At 40.2% G+C, this 20,420-nt stretch overlaps 2 protein-coding genes and 1 pseudogene across 5 annotated transcripts in view; 2 read left to right on the forward strand and 1 right to left on the reverse strand.

Annotated features, from left to right (window-relative positions):
• LOC112829168 (cyclin-P pseudogene) overlaps positions 1-7,119 on the forward strand; it is a 41,555-nt pseudogene extending 34,436 nt beyond the window's left edge.
• The window catches only part of NELL1 (neural EGFL like 1), an 857,163-nt gene that overhangs the window by 245,668 nt on the left and 591,075 nt on the right, over positions 1-20,420 (reverse strand). The gene's annotated exons all lie outside the window — the stretch shown is intronic.
• On the forward strand, positions 9,803-11,186 carry LOC112829610 (isocitrate dehydrogenase [NAD] subunit gamma, mitochondrial-like). Its single transcript, XM_025879300.2, has one exon. The coding sequence runs from the start codon at positions 9,840-9,842 to the stop codon at positions 11,007-11,009; it is 1,170 nt and encodes a 389-aa protein (XP_025735085.2). The 5' UTR covers positions 9,803-9,839; the 3' UTR covers positions 11,010-11,186.

Below are 20,420 nucleotides of genomic sequence, written 5' to 3' on the forward strand. Positions count from 1 at the left end.
GACCCCAAAGATCAGATGGTGCCTAGTGGATTAAGAACAGGGAGTCCAGAAGGGGGGGGGCGGAGCAAGATGGCGGAGGAGTAGGAGACCTGGATTTCGTCTGGTCTCAGGAATTCAGCTGAATAGGGATCAAACCGTTCTGAACACCTACGAACTCAACAGGAGATCAAAGAAAAGAATAGCAACAACTCTCTGAACAGAAAAGCGACCACTTTCTGGAACAGTCATATTCTATCCCTTCATAGTAGTTACCCTTATTTTTGGCATATATATATATATAAGTTGTTCTCTCTTTAAAATTTTGAGAAACAGTTTCTTCTAACAGATCAAAATATACCCTAAATTTCTAGTGTATGGCTTTGTTCTAGTCTCCTGCGTGATCACATTCTCTCCCCCCTTTTTATTTTCTTTTTTTTTTAAATCCTCTTCTTTCTTTTTTCAAACAACTTAACAATCCTTTTTATAAAATTTTTTATAATTTTCATCTTTACAGTCATATTCAAGCCCTTCATCGTATCAACCCTTATTTTGTACATATATAAGTCTTTCTTTCTTTAAAATTTTGGGAGGCACTTTCTTCTAAAAGACCAAAATACACCCAAAATCTAGTGTGTGGCACAGATCTATGCACCAGCCTGATTATATTTGATCATATTCTGTTTTTTTTGTTTTGTTTTGTTCTGTTTGTGTTTGTTTTTATCTTTTTTTTCCCTCTCTTTTTTCTTTCTTTACCTTTCTTTTCCCCTGGTTTCAGGTCTTTTCTGATTTGTTTAGAGTATATTTTCTGGGGACGTTATTACCCTGTTAGCATTTTGTTCTCTCATTCATGTATTCGCCTCCAGACAAAATGAAAAGATGGAAAAAAATCACCTCAACAAAAAGAACAAGAAGTAGTACCATCTGCCAGGGACCTACTCAATATGGACATTAGTATGATGTCAGACGTAGAGTTCAGAATCATGATTTTAAAGATACTAGCTGGGCTTGAAAAAAGCATGGAAGTTATTAGAGAAACCCTTTCTGGAGAAATAAAAGAACTAAAATCTAACCAAGTCAAAATCAAAAAGGCTACTAATGAGCTGCAATCAAAAATGGGGGCACTAACTGCTAGGATAAATGAGGCAGAAGAGAATCAGTGATATAGAAGACCAAATGATGGAAAAGAAAGAAGGTGAGAAAAAGAGAGATAAACAACTACTGGATCATGAGGGCAGAATTCAAGAGATAAGTGATACCATAAGACAAAACAACCTTAGAATAATTGGGATCCCAGAGGAAGAAAGAGAGAGAGGGGCAGAAGGTATACTGGAGCAAATTATAACAGACAACTGCCCTAATGTGGGGAAGGAAACAGGCATCAAAATCCAAGAGGCACAAAGAACACCTCTCAAAATCAATAAAAATAGGTCAACACCCTGACATCTAATAGTAAAAATTATGAGTCTCAGAGACAAAGAGAAAATCCTGAAAGCAGCTCGGGAGAAGAGATATGTAACCTATAATGGTAGAAACATTAGACTGGCAACAGACCTATCCACAGAGACCTGGCAGGCCAGAAAGGACTGGCATGAGATCTTCAGAGCACTGAACGAGAAAAATATGCAGCCAAGAATACTATATCCAGCTAGGCTGTCACTGAAAATAGATGGAGAGATAAAAAGCTTCCAGGACAAACAGAAACTAAAGGAATTTGCAAACACAAAACCAGCCCTCCAAGAAATATTGAAAGGGGTCCTTTAAGCAAAGAGAGAGCCTAAAAGCAGCATAAATCAGAAAGGAACACAGACAATATACAGTAACAGTCACCTTACAGGCAATACAACAGCACTAAATTCGTATCTTTCAATAGTCACCCTGAATGTAAATGGGCTAAATGCCCCAATCAAAAGACACAGGCTATCAGACTGGATTAAAAAACAAGACCCATTGATATGCTGTCTGCAAGAGACTCATTTTAGACCCAAAGACACCCCCAGATTATAAGTGAGGGAGTGGAAAACCATTTACCATGCTAATGGACACCAAAAGAAAGCTGGGGTGGCAATCCTTATATCAGAAAAATTAGATTTTAAACCAAAGACTGTAATAAGAAATGAGGAGGGACACTATATCCTACTTAAGGGGTCTATCCAACAAGAAGATCTAACAATTGTAAATATCTATGCCCCTACCATGGGAGCATGAATTATATAAGGCAATTAATAACAAAAGCAAAGAAACACATTGACAACAATACAATAATACTGGGGGACTTTAACACCCCCCTGACTGAAATGGACAGATCATCTAAGCAAAAGATCAACAAGGAAATAAAGACTTAAATGACAAAGTCCACCAAATGGACTTCACAGACATATTCAGAACATTCCATCGAAAGCAACGGAATACACACTCTTCTCTAGTGCCCATGGAACATTCTCCAGAATTGATCACATCCTAGGTCACAAATCAGGTCTCAACCGGTACCAAAAGTTTGGGACTGTTCCCTGCATATTTTCAGACCACAATGCTTTGAAACTAGAACTCAATCACAGGAGGAAAGTCGGAAGGAACTCAAATACATGGAGGCTAAAGAGCATCCTACTAAAGAATGAATTGGTCCACCAGGAAATTGAAGAAGAATTAAAAAAAATTCATGGAAACCAATGAAAAGGAAAACACAACGGTTCAAAATCTTTGGGCTACAGCAAAGGCAGTCCTGAGAGGAAAGTATATAGCAATACACAGCTTTCTCAAAAACAAGAAAGGTCTCAAATACACAACTTAACCCTACACCTAAAGAGCTGGAGAAAGAACAGCAAATAAAGCCTAAACCCAGCAGGAGAAGAGAAATAATAAAGATCAGAGCAGAAATCAATGAACTAGAAACCAAAAGAACAGTAGAACAGATCAACGAAGCTAGGAGCTCGTTCTTTGAAAGAATTAACAAGATTGATAAACCCCGGGCCAGACTTACCAAAAGGAAAAGAGAAATGACCCAAATCCACAAAATCATGAATGAAAGAGGAGAGATCACAACTGACACCAAAGAAATACAAACAATTCTGAGAACATATTATGAGCAACTCTATGCAAGGAAATTAGATAACCTGGAAGAAATGGGTACATTCCTAGGGATGTATCAACTCCCAAAATTGAACCAGGAAGAAATAGAAAACCTGAACAGACCTATAACCACTAAGGAAATTGAAGCAGTCATCAGAAATCTCCCAAGAAACAAAAGCCCAGGGCCAGATGGCTTCCCAGGGGAATTCTACCAAACATTTCAAGAAGAATTCATACCTATTCTTCTGAAACTGTTCCAAAAAATAGAAATGGAAGGAAAACTTCCAAACTCATTTTATGAGGCCAGCATTACCTTGATCCCAAAACCAGACAAAGACCCCATCAAAAAGGAGAATTACAGACCCATATCCTTGATGAACATGGATGCAAAAATTCTCACCAAACTACTAGCCAATAGGATCCAACAGTACATTAAAAGGATTATTCACCACGACCAAGTGGGATTTATCCCTGGGCTGCAAGGCTGGTTCACCATCCGCAAATCAATCAACGTGATACAATACATTAACAAAAGAAAGAACAAGAATCATATGATCCTCTCAATAGATGCAGAGAAAGCATTGGACAAAGTACAGCATCCTTTCTTGATCAAAACTCTTCAGAGTATAGGGATAGAGGGTACATACCTCAATATCATAAAAGCCATCTATGAAAAACCTACAGCGAATATCATTCTCAATGGGGAAAAGCTGAGAGCTTTTCCCCTAAGGTCAAGAACACGGCAGGGATGTCCACTCTCACCACTGCTATTCAACATAGTATTAGAAGTCCTAGCCACAGCAATCAGACAACAAAAAGAAACCAAAGGCATCCAAATCGGCAAAGAGGAAGTCAAACTCTCACTCTTTGCAGATGATATGATACTGTATGTGGAAAACCCAAAAGACTCCACCCCAAAAGTGCTAGAACTCAGACAGGAATTCAATAAAGCAGCAGGATATAAAATCAATGCACAGAAATCAGTGGCATTCCTATACACCAACAACAAGACAGAGGAGAGATAAATCAAGGAGTCGATCCCATTTACAATTGCACCCAAAACCATTAGATACCTAGGAATAAATTTAACCAAAGAGGCAAATGATCTGTACTCAGAAAAGTATAAAATACTCATGAAAGAAATTGAAGAAGACACAAAGAAATGGAAAAACGTTCCATGCCCATGTTTTGGAAGAATAAACATTGTGAAGATGTCAATGCTCCCTAGCGCAATCTACACATTCAGTGTAATCCCCATCAAAATACCATCCACTTTTTTCAAAGAAATGGAACAAATCATCCTAAAATTTGTATGGGACCAGAAGAGACCCCGAATAGCCAGAGGAATATTGAAAAAGAAAAGCAAAGCTGGCGGCATCACAATTCCGGACTTCCAGCTCTATTACAAAGCTGTCATCAAGACACTATGGTACTGACACAAAAACGGACACATAGATCAATGGAACAGAATCGAGAGCCCAGAAATGGACCCTCAGCTCTATGGTCAACTCATCTTTGACAAAGCAGGACAGAATGTCCAATGGAAAAAAGACAGTCTCTTCCACAAATGGTGTTGGGAAAATTGGACAGCCACATGCAGAAGAATGAAACTGGACCATTTCCTTACACCACACACCAAAATAGACTCCAAATGGTTGAAAGACCTAAACGTGAGACAGGAGTCCATCAAAGTCCTACAGAAGAACACAGACAGCAACCTCTTTGACCTCAGCCACAGCAACTTCTTCCTAGAAACATCGCCAAAGGAAGGGAAGCCAGGGTAAAAATGAACTATTTGGGTTTCATCAAGATAAAAAGCTTTTGCACAGCAAAACAAACAGTCCACAAAACCAAAGGACAACCGACAGAATGGGAGAAAATATTTGCAAATGACATATCAGATAAAGGGCTAGTATCCAAAATCTATAAAGAACTTATCAAACTCAACACCCAGAGAACAAATAATCCAATGAAGAAATGGGCAGAAGATATGAACAGACATTTTTCCAAAGAAGACATCCAAATGGCCAATAGACACATGAAAAAGTGCTCCACATCACTCGGCATCAGGGAAATCCAAATCAAAACCTCAATGAGATACCACCTCACACCAGTCAGAATTGCTAAAATTAACAAGTCAGGAAAGGACAGATGTTGGCGGGGATGTGGAGAAAGGGGAACCCTCCTACATTGTTGGTGGGAATTCAAGCTGGTACAGCCACTCTGGAAAAGAGTATGGAGGTTCCTCAAACAGTTGAAAATAGAGCTACCCTATGATCCAATTACACTACTGGGTATTTACCCCAAAGATACAAATGTAGGGATCCGAAGGGGTACGTGCACCCCAATATTTATAGCAGCAATGTCCACAATAGCCAAACTGTGGAAAGAGCCAAGATGTCCATCCACAGATGAATGGATAAAGAAGAGGTGGTATATATACACAATGGAATATTATGCAGCCATCAAAAGGAATGAGATCTTGCCATTTGCAATGACTTGGATGGAACTGGAGGGTGTTATTCTGAGTGAAATAAGTTAATCAGAGAAAGACATATATCCTATGAGCTCACTGATATGAGGAATTCTTAATCTCAGGAAATAAACTGAGTGTTGCTGGAGTGGTGGGGGGTGGGAGGGATGGGGTGGCTGGGTGATAGACATTGGGTAGGGCATGTGCTATGGTGAGCGCTGTGAATTGTGCAAGACATTTGAATCACAGATCTGTACTTCTGAAACAAATAATGCAACATATGTTAAGAAAAAAGAAAAAGAAGATAGGAGGAGAAGAATGAAGGGGAGTAAGTCAGAGGGGGAGACGAACCAGGAGAGACGATGGACTCTGAAAAACAAACTGAGGGTTCTAGAGGGGAGGAGGGTGGGGGGATGTGTTAGCCTGGTGATGGGTATTAAAGAGGGCACATTCTGCATGGAGCACTGGCTGTTATGCACAAACAATGAATCATGGAACACTACATGAAGAACTAATGATGTAATGTATGGTGATTAACATAACAAAAAAATTAAAAAAAAAATCAACATTACCTTATTATCAAAACCGTAGAAAGATATTACAAAAACAGAAAGTTACAGACCAATCTCATGATCATAGATGCAAAAATCTTCAAAAAACATTATTGAATTGAAATTGAAATTGAAAAAATTGAATCCAACAATGTATAAAAGAATTATACAACATAATTGAGATTTATACCAAGTAGGCAGTGCTGGTTCAACAATGAAAAATCATTTAATGTAATCCATCACTTTAATAGGCTAAAAGAAAAGAAAAATCACGGCTTGGTCCCCGGACGCCAGCGTGGAGAATGCTGAGTCCCACCACCGCCTTCCCCCAACTCTCCCAGCGCCCCAGACCCCGACAGCATCCCCGAGGGCAGCCAGGAGAGGCCCCCTGGGCTGTGTGAGCCGCCAGGGCTGGCAGAGGCTCTGAGCGCTCTGGGGCTGGAGGGAGAACGCGAGTATGCTGGGGACATCTTCGCCGAAGTCATGGTGTGCCTCGCGTTGCCCCGGAGGGCCCTGCTCCCGACCGTGACGCCAGAGATGCGCGCGCTAGTGGTGGACTGGCTGATCCAGGTGCAGAAGTACCTGCGCCTGGCGGGCGACCTGCTCTACCTGGCGGTGCATCTACTGGATTCCTACCTGCGCGCTGGTCGAGTGCGCCTACACCACCTGCAGCTGCTGGGCGTGGCCTGCCTGTTCGTGGCCTGCAAAATAGAAGAGTGCGTCCTTCCCGAGGTGATGCTATTTGCCACCTACTTTCGCGAGCTGTCTCTGCTGGAGGCCGAGGCCACAGGATGGGAGCCTGGTCGGCGCGCAGCTGTGGTCCTGAGCCTCGCGCACCGCTTGCTCGACGGGGAGGGCTCCGGCTTCGAGCCCTCGCTTTACAGTCCTGCAGAGCTGCCCCCGCTCGAGCCATGCATGGCTCTCGCCGTGCTCCTAGGCCCAGCGCCCATCCACACCGCCATGTTCCTCAAGTACGCGCAGCCCCAGTGCCAGGGCACCAGCCTCGCCACCGCCCGCCTGCTCCGCCGCCCCCAGCCCGGGCCTCCCTGAGCCTGAGACCCCATCAAAAAAGACCCCGTCAAAAATGTATGTATCCGTCTCCCACTTCAATAAAAGAGGTTTTTTTTGTTTAAAAAAAAAAATCGTATCAGTAGATGCAGGAAAACATTTGACAAAATCCAACACCCATTCATGATAAAAGCTCTTGGTAAACTAGGACTAGATGAGAACTTCATTAACTTGATAAGAAATATCTACATACAACCTACAGCTAACATCATACTTTTTGAGAAACACACAGCTTTCCACCGTTATCAAGTACAGGGCGAGGATGTCTCTTCTAACCACTCCTTTCCGATATTACACTGGAATGTCTAGTTAATGCAGTAAGAAAGGAAATTAAAGGTATACAAATTAAAAGGGAAGAAACGAAACTGTTGTTTGCAAATGACACTATTATGTAAAAAATGTGAAAGAATCAGCAAAAAATTACTGGAACTAATAAGTGATTATAACAAGATTGCAGGATATAAGGTTAATACAGAAAAGTCAATTGTTTTCCTATATGCAAGTAACAAATAAGTGGAATTTAAAATTGAAACTTCAATATCATTTATGTTTACATCCCCCAAAATGAAATACTTAGGTATAAATTTTAAAAAATGTAGAAAATCTATATGAGGAAAAACTATAAAACTCTGATGAATAAAATCAAAGAAGAACTAAATAAATTGAGCTGTTTTCTATTCATGGATAGGATGTCTTAATATTGTCAAGATATCAGGTCTTCCCAACTTTGTGTCTAGATTCAGTGCAAAATTAATCAAAAATCTCAAGGTTATTTTTTGGATATCAACAAACTGATTCCAAAGTGTATATGGAGAGCCAAAAAACCCACAATAGCCAACATAATATTGAAAGAGAAGAGGAAAACTGGAAAACTGAAAGTCCTCAACTTTAAGACTTACTAAAAAAGCTATAGTAATCGAGATAGTGTTATTGGCAGAAGAACAGATGAATAGATCAATGGAAGTGAATAGGGAGCCCCGAAATGGACCCATACAAATCATCAACTGATCTTTGGCAAGGGAGCAAAGGAACATAATGGAGCAAAGTCTTTTCAGCAAATGGTGCTGGAACAACTGGACATACATATGCCAAAAAAAAAAAAAAAAAAAATCTAGACATAGACCTTAAATCCATCACTAAAATTAACTGAAAATGAATCCTAGCCTTATATGTAATATACAAAACTATAAAACTCCAAGAATATAATGTAGGAAAAAATCTAGATGATCTTGGGTATGGCAATGACTTTTTAGGTATAACACCAAAGATAGGATCCATGAAAGAAATAACAAGATAGACTTTGTTAAAATTAAAAACTTCTCTAAAAGAAGACAATGTCAAGCGAATGAGAAGACAAGCCACATATTGGGGGGAAATTATTAGCAAAAGGCACATCTGATAAAAGACTGTCATCCAAAAAAAAAAAAAAAATACAAGGAAACTCTTAAAACTCGACAATAAGAAAACAAACAACCCAATTAAAAAATCGGCTAAAACCTTGACAGATACCTCATCAAAGAAGATGGCAAATAAGCATATGAAAAGATACTCGATACATTGTATGTCATCAGGGAAATGCAAATTAAGACAATGAGATACTGGTACATGCCTATTACAATGACTAAAATCTGGAACACTGACAACAAATTCTGACCAGGTTGTAGAACAATGAGAATTTTCATTAACCACTGGTGGGAATGAAAAATGGTACAAACACTTTGGAGGGCAATTGAGCAGTTTCTGGCAAAAATAATGATACTTTTACCATAGGATCTGGAAGTTGGGGTCCTTGTTACTTTCTCAAATAAGTTGACAATTTATGTCCACACAAAACCTGCTCATGTATGCTTATAGCAGCTTTATTTATAATTACCAAAACCTGGAAAAAAAAACAAGATGTCCTTCAGTAGGTGAATATATAAGCCGTGGTTTTATATCCAGACAGTGGGATATTATTCTGTGCTAAAAAGAAATGAGATACAGTCTGTGAAAAGACATGGAGGTAACCTTAACTGCATATTACTAAAATCAATGAGGCCAATCTGAAGAGGCTACATACAGTGTCATTTCAATTCTATGACATCCTGGGAAATGTAAAACTATGGAGACACTGAAAAGAGCAGTGGTTACCAGGGGCCAGGGAGGAGGGAGTGATAAGTAGGCAAAGCAGAGCAGATTTTTAGGTCTGTGAAACTACATTGTATGATACTATCGTGGGGGATACACCCCATTATCTATTTGTCCAAACTCCGAAAATACTACACTAGGAGTGAACTCTAATTTAAACTATGGACCTTGGGTGAAAATGTTGTGTCAGTGTAGGTTCATCAGTTGTAACAAATGTACCACTCTGGTGCGGTATTTTGATAGTGTGGGCAGAATTTTATGGGATATAGGTGCTATCTGTGAAATCTCTGTACTTCATGTTCAGTTTTGCTGTGAACCTAAAACTACTCTAAAATATAAAGCCAATTTTTAAAAAGTATATCATGCAGAGCTTAGCACATAGAATAAGTACATTTTCTATAGGATACATCACTTCTTGGCTAGTTCTCTCACTGCAGTAGAATGTCAAAATAGAATACAAGGAAGGAGAGATGGTTGTGACCTAGCAAGAATTAAGGATCTAGAATTCCACCAAAAGAAGCCGATTCAGAACAAGAGGAAAAATGCATATTTTTACATAAATTACTCTCTGCTTCATGATCATGGCACTGAAGATGCTGCCAGCTGCCAGTTGCTCTGTGAAGGCCGTGTTGCGACCTTCTACTCTCTGCCCTTCTTGGGAGATTTTATTTGGCTGTGAGACCTCACTGAGGAGCTTCTCTTTTAAACACAGTATTCCTCCATCAGCCAAGTATGGTGGGCGACACATTGTGACTCTGATTTCTGGGGATGGCCCTGGACCTGAACTTATGCTGCATGTCAAGACTGTGTTCAGACATGCATGTGTGCCTGTGGACTTTGTGGAGGTGACAGTTAACTCCACTTCTGGTGAAGAGGACATTCGCAATGCCATCATGGCAGTCCGCCGAAACCGTGTGGCTTTGAAGGGCAACATTGAAACCAACCACAAGCTGCCACCATCTCACATATCCCGTAACAACATGTTTCGCACCACTCTAGATCTCTATGCCAACGTCATCCATTTTAAAAGTCTGCCAGGCGTGGAGACCCGGCACAAGGACGTAGACATCTTAGTTGTTCGGGAAAACACAGAGGGTGAATACAGCAACCTGGAGCATGAGAGTGTGAAAGGAGTGATTGAGAGCCTCAAGATCATTACCAAGGCCAAGTCTTTGCGCATTGCTGAATATGCCTTCCAGCTGGCCCAAGAGATGGGGCGCAAGAAAGTGACAGCTGTGCACAAGGCCAACATCATGAAACTGGGAGATGGTCTCTTTCTCCAGTGTTGCAGGGAAGTGGCCTCCCGCTATCCTCAGCTCACCTTCGAGGGCATGATTGTGGATAACACCACCATGCAGCTGGTATCCCAGCCCCAGCAGTTTGATGTCATGGTGATGCCCAATCTTTATGGCAACATTGTCAACAATGTCTGCACAGGGTTGGTTGGGGGAGCGGGCCTTGTGCCTGGTGCGAACTATGGCCATACATACGCAGTGTTTGAAACAGCCTCAAGGCAATCAGGCAGAAATTTAGCCAATAAGAATATGGCTAACCCTACTGCCCTGCTGCTGGCACGCTGTGTTATGCTGGATTACCTCAAGCTCCACTCCTATGCCACCTCCATTCGCACTGCCGTCTTGGCATCCGTGGAGAAGAAAGATGTCCATACTCCAGACACTGGAGGCCAGAGTACCACACTGGACATCATTCAGAATATAATAAGCCACATCAGTACTGTCAATTAAATGGTCAGTGCCTTGGAGGCTGAGCTATCCCCCCAAGTCTCTCCCACTCTTTACCTTCCTCTTCTCCCTTAGAAACTCCAGCCAGCTCGGCTGATGTGGACTCTGGAATAAACTAGCTCCTGCTCCAACTCAGAAGAGACAGGAGAAGTAAATCAAATCTGATTTTTTCTATTAAATTAAAACATCATGAATGCCATAAACATTGCTTGCTTAAATTAGCCACATCTATTGTGTTTTATATGTATTGAGGAATTCTTCTCCATTTGAATCCACAGTTCACACTTCACTATGATAGGATACACTGAGTAAATCAGAGCTGTTTGTGTGGAGTCCTGAGGCTTTCTCAGAACCTGGAACACTGATTTTCTCTTAATCTGGGTCATCAAAATTCAGCAAATCAGCCTGCAGAGAAATCTGGCTAGTATGGCGGGACACAATCTCATGACCCTGGGATCATGACCTGAGCCGAAGGCAGATGCTTAACTGACTGATGCCACCCAGGCGCCCCAGCAATGAGCATTTTTGGGCAAATGCCATGTAATCTATTCCCTTGTCCTATGTAGCCCCTAACGTAGTGACTGATATAAGCAAAATAAGCAATATATGTTTACTGAATCACCCCAAAAATGAATGACCTGGCACGTACTGCCTCATATTTCTTAAAGTGAGATAATCATCATACCTACCTCTTAGGGTCATTGGGAGGACTGAGTGAGAAAATATAGAACTGTAGCAATGTAACTGTCACATGATAAGTTCTTGCTGTGTCTCGAGATTATTCATTATTATCCCTTTTATACCGTTCTAAAAGATAATTCTGAGGAGAATTGGGCAAATTAAATTGATTACTGTCATTGGAACTTACTGGATAAGTTGCTTCATTTATATAACAGGTTTATAACTCACATTCAACAAGTGGAGCAAGTCATACCTACTTATCCATCAAGCCCCTTATTTCTCTACTTTTTTATTTCTTGAATCCAGTTACCTTTCTTCTTACTCTCTGACCCCTCCTTTCTCATTAGCCTTTTTCATTATTGGTAACTTAACAATTTCTGTTATTTCTAACTTGCGTCCTGCCTATAGTTTAGCTCTCTTAAATCTATCTTCTGCAATGCCCTCAGTAAGATCTTTCCGAAAAGAAAATAGGATCTTGTCACTGCCCTACTTAAAGCCTCTCATTCAGCAGCTTCCCTTTGGCCTTAGGAGGTCAGCTGAACATAGCATGGGACACCTCCCATGTTCTGAGATCTGCTTCCTTCCCCAGGTTCACTATTTCCATCCCTTCTCTTCTTCACCCTAGTAACAACAAAGTGTGGCACTCCAAAGAGAGTGCAGACAGAGTTCATTGTTAAGCAGCCGCATATCCTTTCTAGGTCAGACCTTTGCACATGGTCTTGGCTCCTCTCCCCTTCAAGAGAGATCTCCTTTTCATCTTAGAAGACTAAACGTAATCATTACCACATTTGGGAAGCTTCCTTGACTAACTCTCTTTCCATTCCCTGTTGAGATTGAGGGGCGTAGCTCTCCCAGTTCTCCCAGAGCTCTGTGTGTATCCTACCTCGTGTGCATCTCCCTGGTTATCATCACATGCTTTCCTTCTCATCAACCTCAGTATACAGTGCGTTCTTTGGCTACAGGAATGATGGAGCTGTTCACCACTATAACCTCAGAACCTGGGTCAGGGACAGCTCTTTATGCTCACTCTCAGTATTACTGGAAGGAAGATAGGAAGAAACGTAAAAAAACAAACAAACAAACAAAAAGAATGGCCTGAATTCACAGGCGGAGTAGAAAACTGGAAGAACTACTCTGTTGCAAAATATTCCTGTCTGGCTTCAGTCTATGAACTTTCTTTACAAGACTGCTCCTCTCTAAAGAACCCCAATGGCCTCAAGGCGGTAAAACAGGTAGTTGGCAGGCTGCCTCTGTTTCCTGAGAAGATTTCTGAACATTTATTGGATAATTTTATCTCGGGCTTTATCAGTTTACTCTGCTTCTTGTAAAGTCCTGATGTTATAAAGAATAGTAGCTACAAATTGTCTGATTTTTCTCCAAATTAACTCCTCCTCATTATGGCTCTGTGTTAGTTAATGGCCTTACAAATCGTTCAGGTACCAGAGCTGCCATTCATCTCAGCTCTTCCACGTAGGAGCTCTGTGACACTGCATAAGCTGCTTAACCTCTCTGATCTCCAGTTTGCTCATTTGTAAAATAAGAGATACTTTCCTTTGTAAAATTGTTATAAAAATTAAGGTTGCTCTAGTTGTCTACAGCTGCATAAGAAAGCACTTCAGAACTTAGTGGGCTTAAAACAAGTAATTATTTGTCATGAGTTTGTAAAGAGTGACCAGGTGATGTTTCTCTCATCAGTATACTTTCTTGAGGACTATTAAAAACGTTGTCTAACTAATCTCAAATTCTGATATCAGTGAAGGTCAATATAAAGTTGGATAACTCGACTGCATCACTCCATAATTATTTGCCCCCACCGCCATCTGTATACACAGACTTGCTTTTATAGAACGATGCTTTAAACATTCTGACTTCAGCTTTCCTCAAGGTCTTGGATGCAAAATCTTGTAAGGGGACAGTTCTGAATTGGGGGGGAAACAATCTGCTTAAAAGGTCAACACAGAAGATTCCTCTCAGAACTGAGGACTAGGAGAACTTGATTTTCACCATGAATTTGGGTCCTTCTATCAGATAATGTGAGATATGTAATCCATTGAGAGGTTCCCCGTTATCTTGGCTACTAGGAAGCACCAAAAAAAGCCATGAGCATTTTTTTGTCTATGAAATGTTCTCTTCTTATTCTGTTACTTGATTTTAATTTTTTTACTTTATTAATTCCATTTTCTTATATTTTGTTTTACCATAGCTGCTTAGACCACAAAGAAACAGAAGAGGAAAAACTGGGTTCTTCATCTTCACATTCTTTTCCTTCATTCCTCCATTTCAATATTGACATCAGATCAATCTCCTTAAAGCATTGTTTAGATTGCCACTAATCCGTTCAATCCGCCTCACAGGTTCCTTCAATTTGGAATGTATTCAAGGGCCTCCAAAATTTTAGCCCACGCTGTCTTTCAGCTCCTAGGGGTTTTGCTTTTCCTAGTTTGTCCATGTGCTCTAGCCAACGTATCCTCTTCACTCATCTAGATACTCCCTTTTCCTCCCACATGATGCTGTTTCTCTCATTAAGTACATTCCCAACTTAGTCTCTGCCTATTATAAGTCTACCCCTTATTCAAGGTAAAGTTCAAATAGCAACTCCTTTATGAAAAGTTGTCTCATTATCCCTATCCAGCTATACTCCCTTTATTCTTTCTGAACTCACATAAACCTTTTATTGGACTTTTGAACTCTTTCATTTCACATTTTGTCTTGTATTAATTGTTCATCTACTCGACTTGAGCCTTAATACATTGTATAACTTCTCGAGGGTAGGGAACATATTTTAGCCAGTGTTCTGGATCTTGAATGACCCAGCATACTGCCTTGCATATAGTAGGTACTAAGTAAACATACACCAAGTTAGATGGACGGCAATGATTATAGCTATTATAATTTTTTGTCTTTATATTGTGCCATGCATTATTCTTCCTGCTTTGTATGTATTTAATTCTCATGTCAAGCCAGTTAGATGATTATTGTAATCCTCATTTTATAGATGAGAAAACTGAGGCACAGGGAGGTTCAGAAAATTGTCTGAGGTCACACAAGTAACAGAAGGTGAAGCTTGAGTTCTAATTCTAGCAGTGTGGGTCTAGAACCCAGTGTCAAGTGGTCAAGAGGATTTGTACAGTGTGAACTTGTCATACTGTTATGTGGATTAGGTTTCAGCAATAGATCAATGTTTTCCTTGGGAAAATAATTCCATAGATTCACAGACTTAAAGAAATTTTTAAAGAGCTCACTCATTTTGCATATAAGCCCAGGATGAGAAAGGCAGAATATCCAGGTAAATGAGACTATCTGGTACCTGAACCAAGTGTCAAGTGTTGAAGAGAGGTGGCATTTCAAAATGATAAATACTCCTTTTTGGTAATGACAGACAGGGACAAAAACTTAGAACAGAAATGATGTGCTGTTGAAATGAGAACATCTAAAATAATGATATGAAGTGGAAACTAAAAAAAAGAATGGTATGGTATATTGTGCAAATAAGAGAATTTTGAAGAAATTTATCCAGTTCTGGATTATTACAGAGGCTGAAAAAAAAGGATATTACCATAGGCTCAGTTGGGAATCTGAAAAATATCTGCAGGAAGCTGATTACAGAGCTAGACATTTTTTGGAGGAAGGCACTTGGTCCTTGGAGTTTCCCTGACAATCTGAATAACATGGGAACTCAAAGTGCCAAAGTGTTCTTTATATGAAAATGAATTTGCTTACACTGATATGGGAAGCCACATATATTGCATTTATGATTGCTCCAAGAAACAAAGAGAAAAGAAAGTAGATATATTTAAAATGGAAAAAAATGGCTCTTTACAAAAGCAATTAAAAAAATTGGAATGGCTTTTTACCACTGTTGAAAATGCTTAAAACCAACATAGCCTGAGTATAAAAGCAGTATCTGCAGGGGAAGACTCTAGACTGAGCTCTAATCAGCTTATACATCTGGTTTGCTACACTTAGTGCCAAATCTACTTCATGCAAAATAGATGTAAGTGAATGACTTTTGCCACAAAAGAGAGAGAGAGAATCACATATGTCCAAATATAAGGGATTTTCCCTCTTTTCTATCCCTCAGAGAAAAAGAACTACCTTAAATTCAAGTCCTTATAAATGTTCTCATATTACCAGGTATTCTCTCAGTTCTTTTGTTTTGAACAATAAGAAGCTATTTGGAGGAAGAAAAAAAAATGACATGAGCTATGCCAGTTTAGGATTTTTATAGAATTTATCTGGATAATAACATTTAAACGGGGGCAAAAAAAAATAATCCCTCAAAAAAGAATTAGTCATTATTCCTGGGAGTGTGTTCTCACAATTGCAAGTATTGTATATTATTATGTATATGCCTTTTAAAAATCACTTAATAACACAGTTCAGTTTTTGGTCACCATGTAGAGATCACAAATATTTACCTTTTAGACAAATGAGAAAATAAGAAGTCCTAACATTATACAGTTGGATTCTGGTGACTTCATTTGAAATGTGCAAAGAAAGCATCAAACAGATTCAAAAGGTGCTTTATCTCAAACAACTTAGACAGATGGGATGATAGGTTTGGGAACTTTTAGAGAACTTGAAAAATGATTATTTTGGGGAGGACCTTGAAGTCAAGATGCATGGGAAGAGATTAAATGAAATTACTTTATATCATGGAAAAAGAAAGAGTAATATTTCTCAATTGATCTATTTCATATAGCCTATTAGGTAGGCTATATGTATTTAATACAGCTAGGCATAATAACTGAATCTATCAAACATTATACAGAGATGTCTATTTAATATGGTCCTCAAAGTTATTCAACTTTGCCCAGAATATTTTTCTTTCTTTCTTTTTTTATATCTTTTAACTGATAAAAGGGGAATCATTCTCCTTATATTTGGGGTTGCTTCCTAGTCAGGCATTTACCTTATCTCTTAAATGGAACATTCTGTGGAAAATAAAAGATTTTGAAGTTATTGTGCAGAAATCTATAATAGCAAAGGAAGAAGTAGAGATTTCTGGGTATACACGTAGAACTGTGGAAGGAAATGCAAAAGAATTTCAAATGAAATTATATTTAACTATTTAAGGCTTTGGCTAGAGCACACCTAAGATACTTCATATTGTTTTGATCTTTCAACTTGATAAAAGATGTAATTTCTGTGAAAAGGTATGATGCCGAAAATCAACTTTATGCCAAGCATCAGAAAAAGATATTACAAAGCCTGACTTATAAAGAACTCATTTTCTCCAGGGTAAGAAAAGTCTCTGGGATTGATCCTTTTCAGGGTATTCATGCTGTGATGGAATTAGGTTATTTTGATCCCAATTTTATTCTTGCCAGCAGCAAGATCCTTGTTTACTTAGTAACTTCATTCATTTGTTCTTTCTCTTATTCCCTTGTTCCACAATGTCATTTGTCCTCCGCTGACTTTTTTTTTTCCCTCTTCATAAGACAGGTTTTTTTTTTTTTTTTATTATGTTATGTTAATCACCATACCCTGACTTCTTGCCTTGAGCTGGGCACTGTGCAAGCCTCTAAGGATGCAACTTGGAGAATCCATGTCCTTTCTCTTGAGGGCTGAGAATCAATAGTCATCGGGCAATTAGACTGGACCGTAATGAGTACTGCAGTAGTGGCATAAGCGGAGTGCTGTGAGAACACACGAGAAAGGACATCAGAAAGCTCCCCAGAGTAAGTTGTGCCTCCAAGAGTGAGTGGGGGGAGGGGAGGGGGAAGAAGAGAGGAGGAGGATGGCATATGGGTAAGCATGGAGAATCAGCTTCTAGAGCTGCCATCATTAGCCTTCACCTGCCCATTACCTGATATTTAAAGCTTTTACTTTCCCCCCATCATCTCTCTCTTTTTTTTAAGATTTTATTTATTTATTTGACCGAGCACACGCACAAGCAGGGAAAGGGGCAGGTGGAGGGAGAGGGAGAAGCAGACTCCCCACTGAGCAGGGAGCCCGATGCGGGGCTCCATCCCAGGACCCGGGATCATGACCTGAGCCGAAGGCAGATGCTTAACCGACTGAGCCCCAGGCACCCTCCCCCATCATTTCTTATTTTGTATATAATTATTGTTGAATTCATTTTACCTGCAAAAGCTTGCCCTGATTATCTCTAAGGTGGGATTTTCAACATTTAAGGTGAACATCTGATTTTTCTATGAAGTGATTTTTTTCTGGAAGGATAAACCCTTTACATTGATTAATTAACCCGATTAGATCCCTCATCGTAGTTGGCTCTAATTCTTGAGATTAAGAAGGTTTATTATTAAGCTACTTCGCAGCCCAGTTACTGCTTCTTCAGAGCCTTTCTCTTCTTGTTTGTGTTTCTGTCAGTCACTTGGTGAGTATGTTTCATCACTTTGTTCTTTCTGGCACACTTCTTGTTTCCTCCATCTCCTCTCAGATGCCTCCTTGATAGTGAAGTCAATCTCTAGAAACACATCATCTTCTCTTCTGTGGTGCTGAGTTCTAGAGTGAACCCCCTGCTCTGATACAATCTTGATCTCCTACTCCCTCTGGAAAGGGGCTTGGTGTTCATTTAAGGACTTATCGAGGACCTTCTCTGTCATCCCTCCTGCTGCCATTGGCACAACCTATTCCCCTGATTGCCCCGGACTCTGCCTGGGGTTTGTCATAGTTCTAGTCACCCCTCGTCTGCAGTGGTAGCAGGACATGTGCCTTCCACACTTGCCCATGGCCAAAACCTTCACCCTGCTGCTGGATTCAAGTCAGGAAGCACACTGCAGTGACAGCTACTTTCCTAATGAGAATGACCCTGTCATTGGTCTGCCTGATACTTTCATCATCATCTTCCTGGAAGCCACCTTTCTGCAAAAAGGGTTGTTTGTCAACCTCTCCATCTTCTCCTATGAGAGACTATTTGGTGTCTGTTTAGAGCACTCAAGAAATGGGCAGCTAAAAGTATTAGCATTAGTTGACCATGGTTATTGTTTTCATCCAGCTTGACAGATGCTTTTTATAGTCTCTGGCTGAATTTCATCTGAAAAGAGTTTAAAAAGCACAGGAGGAGGAAAGTACTTCTCTCCTAGGATCCCCACTGAGCTGATAACAGTCTATGGGAAGTCATCTATTTAAACAGAAATAAACACGCCTTGGGATGCCAGGAGCCTATTTTCAGCTTTATTAAGCTATTTTCAGCTTTATTAAGAAATCTGTGTTTAATTTTTCCAAACATCTCCATTCCTGTTCATTTAGCTTTCCACTGTGTGTGGATCAATTAGAACACTTGATGAGAATGCAGACGCTGCATTCTGCTCCTCACAGAAATGGAGTGCATTTGGAGAAGAGTAAAGAACCTGGAAGACTTCCAAGAACCTTGTGAGAAACTTGTACTTAACTGGCTTTTCATGGGGACAAGTATTCTTGGTCAGATGTTACCTGGGTCCTGGGAAATTTCCCTGTTGGACATTTTTTCCTGTTTAAAAAAAAAAAATTCCTTGGGCGCCTGGGTGGCTCAGTTGGTTAAGCGACTGCCTTCGGCTCAGGTCATGATCTTGGAGTCTCGGGATCGAGTCCCGCATCGGGCTCCCTGCTCAGCAGGGAGTCTGCTTCTCCCTCTGACCCTCCCCCCTCTCATGTGCTCTCTCTCTCTCTCATTCTTTCTCTCAAATAAATAAATAAAATCTTAAAAAAAAAAAAAGAAAATCTTTAAAAAAAAATTCCTTGGGACCGTATAGGTTAGTCAGATACTAGGCCATGGTCAGCTCTGTGTGTGTGTGTGTTTGTGTGTGTATAAAGTCAAATAGTAAATACTTCAGGCTCTGTGAGCCATCTGGTCTCTGTGGCAGCTCTTGAGTTCTGCCATTTTAAAGCAATGGGAGCCATAGACAATAAACGTGGCTGTGTTCTAAGAAAATGTTATTTATGGACACTGTAATTTAAATTTGACATAATTTTCACATGTCATGTAATACTGTTTTTCTTTTGACTTTTTCCAATCATGAAAAAATGTAAAAGCCATTCTTTGCTCACGTGCCATAAAGAAAAAAAAAAAAAACAGACCTGTGGACTATAATTTTTGAACCTTTGCTGTAGGCAAAGGGACTCAAGTAATGAACAAGACAGAAGCCTAGCTCTCATGTGACTTTGGTTTTCCAAGAGGGAAAACAGACAGTGAGCATGCAAACACACAAACAATGAATATTATGTCAAGTTCTAAGAGCTAGGAAGAAAGGAAAACAGAACAAAATGTAGATGTTGTGACTGAAAGCAACTAGCGGTAGAAAGACTGTGGGTGGGCGTTGCTTTAGCTGATAGAAGTTTCTCTGACTTGGCATCTGAGTTGCCTTCCAAATAGTGCCAGGAGACCTGTGAACGTCTTGTCCAAGTAGAAGGAATGTTGGAGGCAGGGCCCCAAGTCAAGATGAGCTTGGGGTGTTTGAAGATGACAGCCTAGCTGGAGAGGACATTGCGGAGGGGAAGGAAAGGTCATGCCATGAGATAGGAATACGGTGATAAGTCCGTGTAGGACTCTGGGCCAGATGAAGGGCTTTGGAATTTATTCAGGTTTTAGTGCTAGGCCATAGGTAAATTTAAAGCTGGAGAGGGATGGGAAATGGTTTAGGACTTTGGATTGGTCATTTTGGCTGCAGAGTGGATGAGGGACAATGGTGAGGGGACAAGAGTGGCGGCCAGGAGGGCAGTCAGGAGGCTAGTCTAAAATAGAAGTGTTTCCATTTACTCTTCTAACACTTGATGTGTGCATCTGGTAGA

The sequence above is a fragment of the Callorhinus ursinus genome, unplaced genomic scaffold (genome assembly GCF_003265705.2).
Source record: "Callorhinus ursinus isolate GAN/ISIS: 27379988/994484 unplaced genomic scaffold, GSC_fseal_2.0 scaffold21, whole genome shotgun sequence".
Lineage (NCBI taxonomy): Eukaryota > Metazoa > Chordata > Mammalia > Carnivora > Otariidae > Callorhinus > Callorhinus ursinus.

Bases quoted from the DNA above. Each gene is read 5' to 3' on its own strand.
- LOC112829610 (XM_025879300.2), top strand. From the start codon at position 9,840: ATGATCATGGCACTGAAGATGCTGCCAGCTGCCAGTTGCTCTGTGAAG.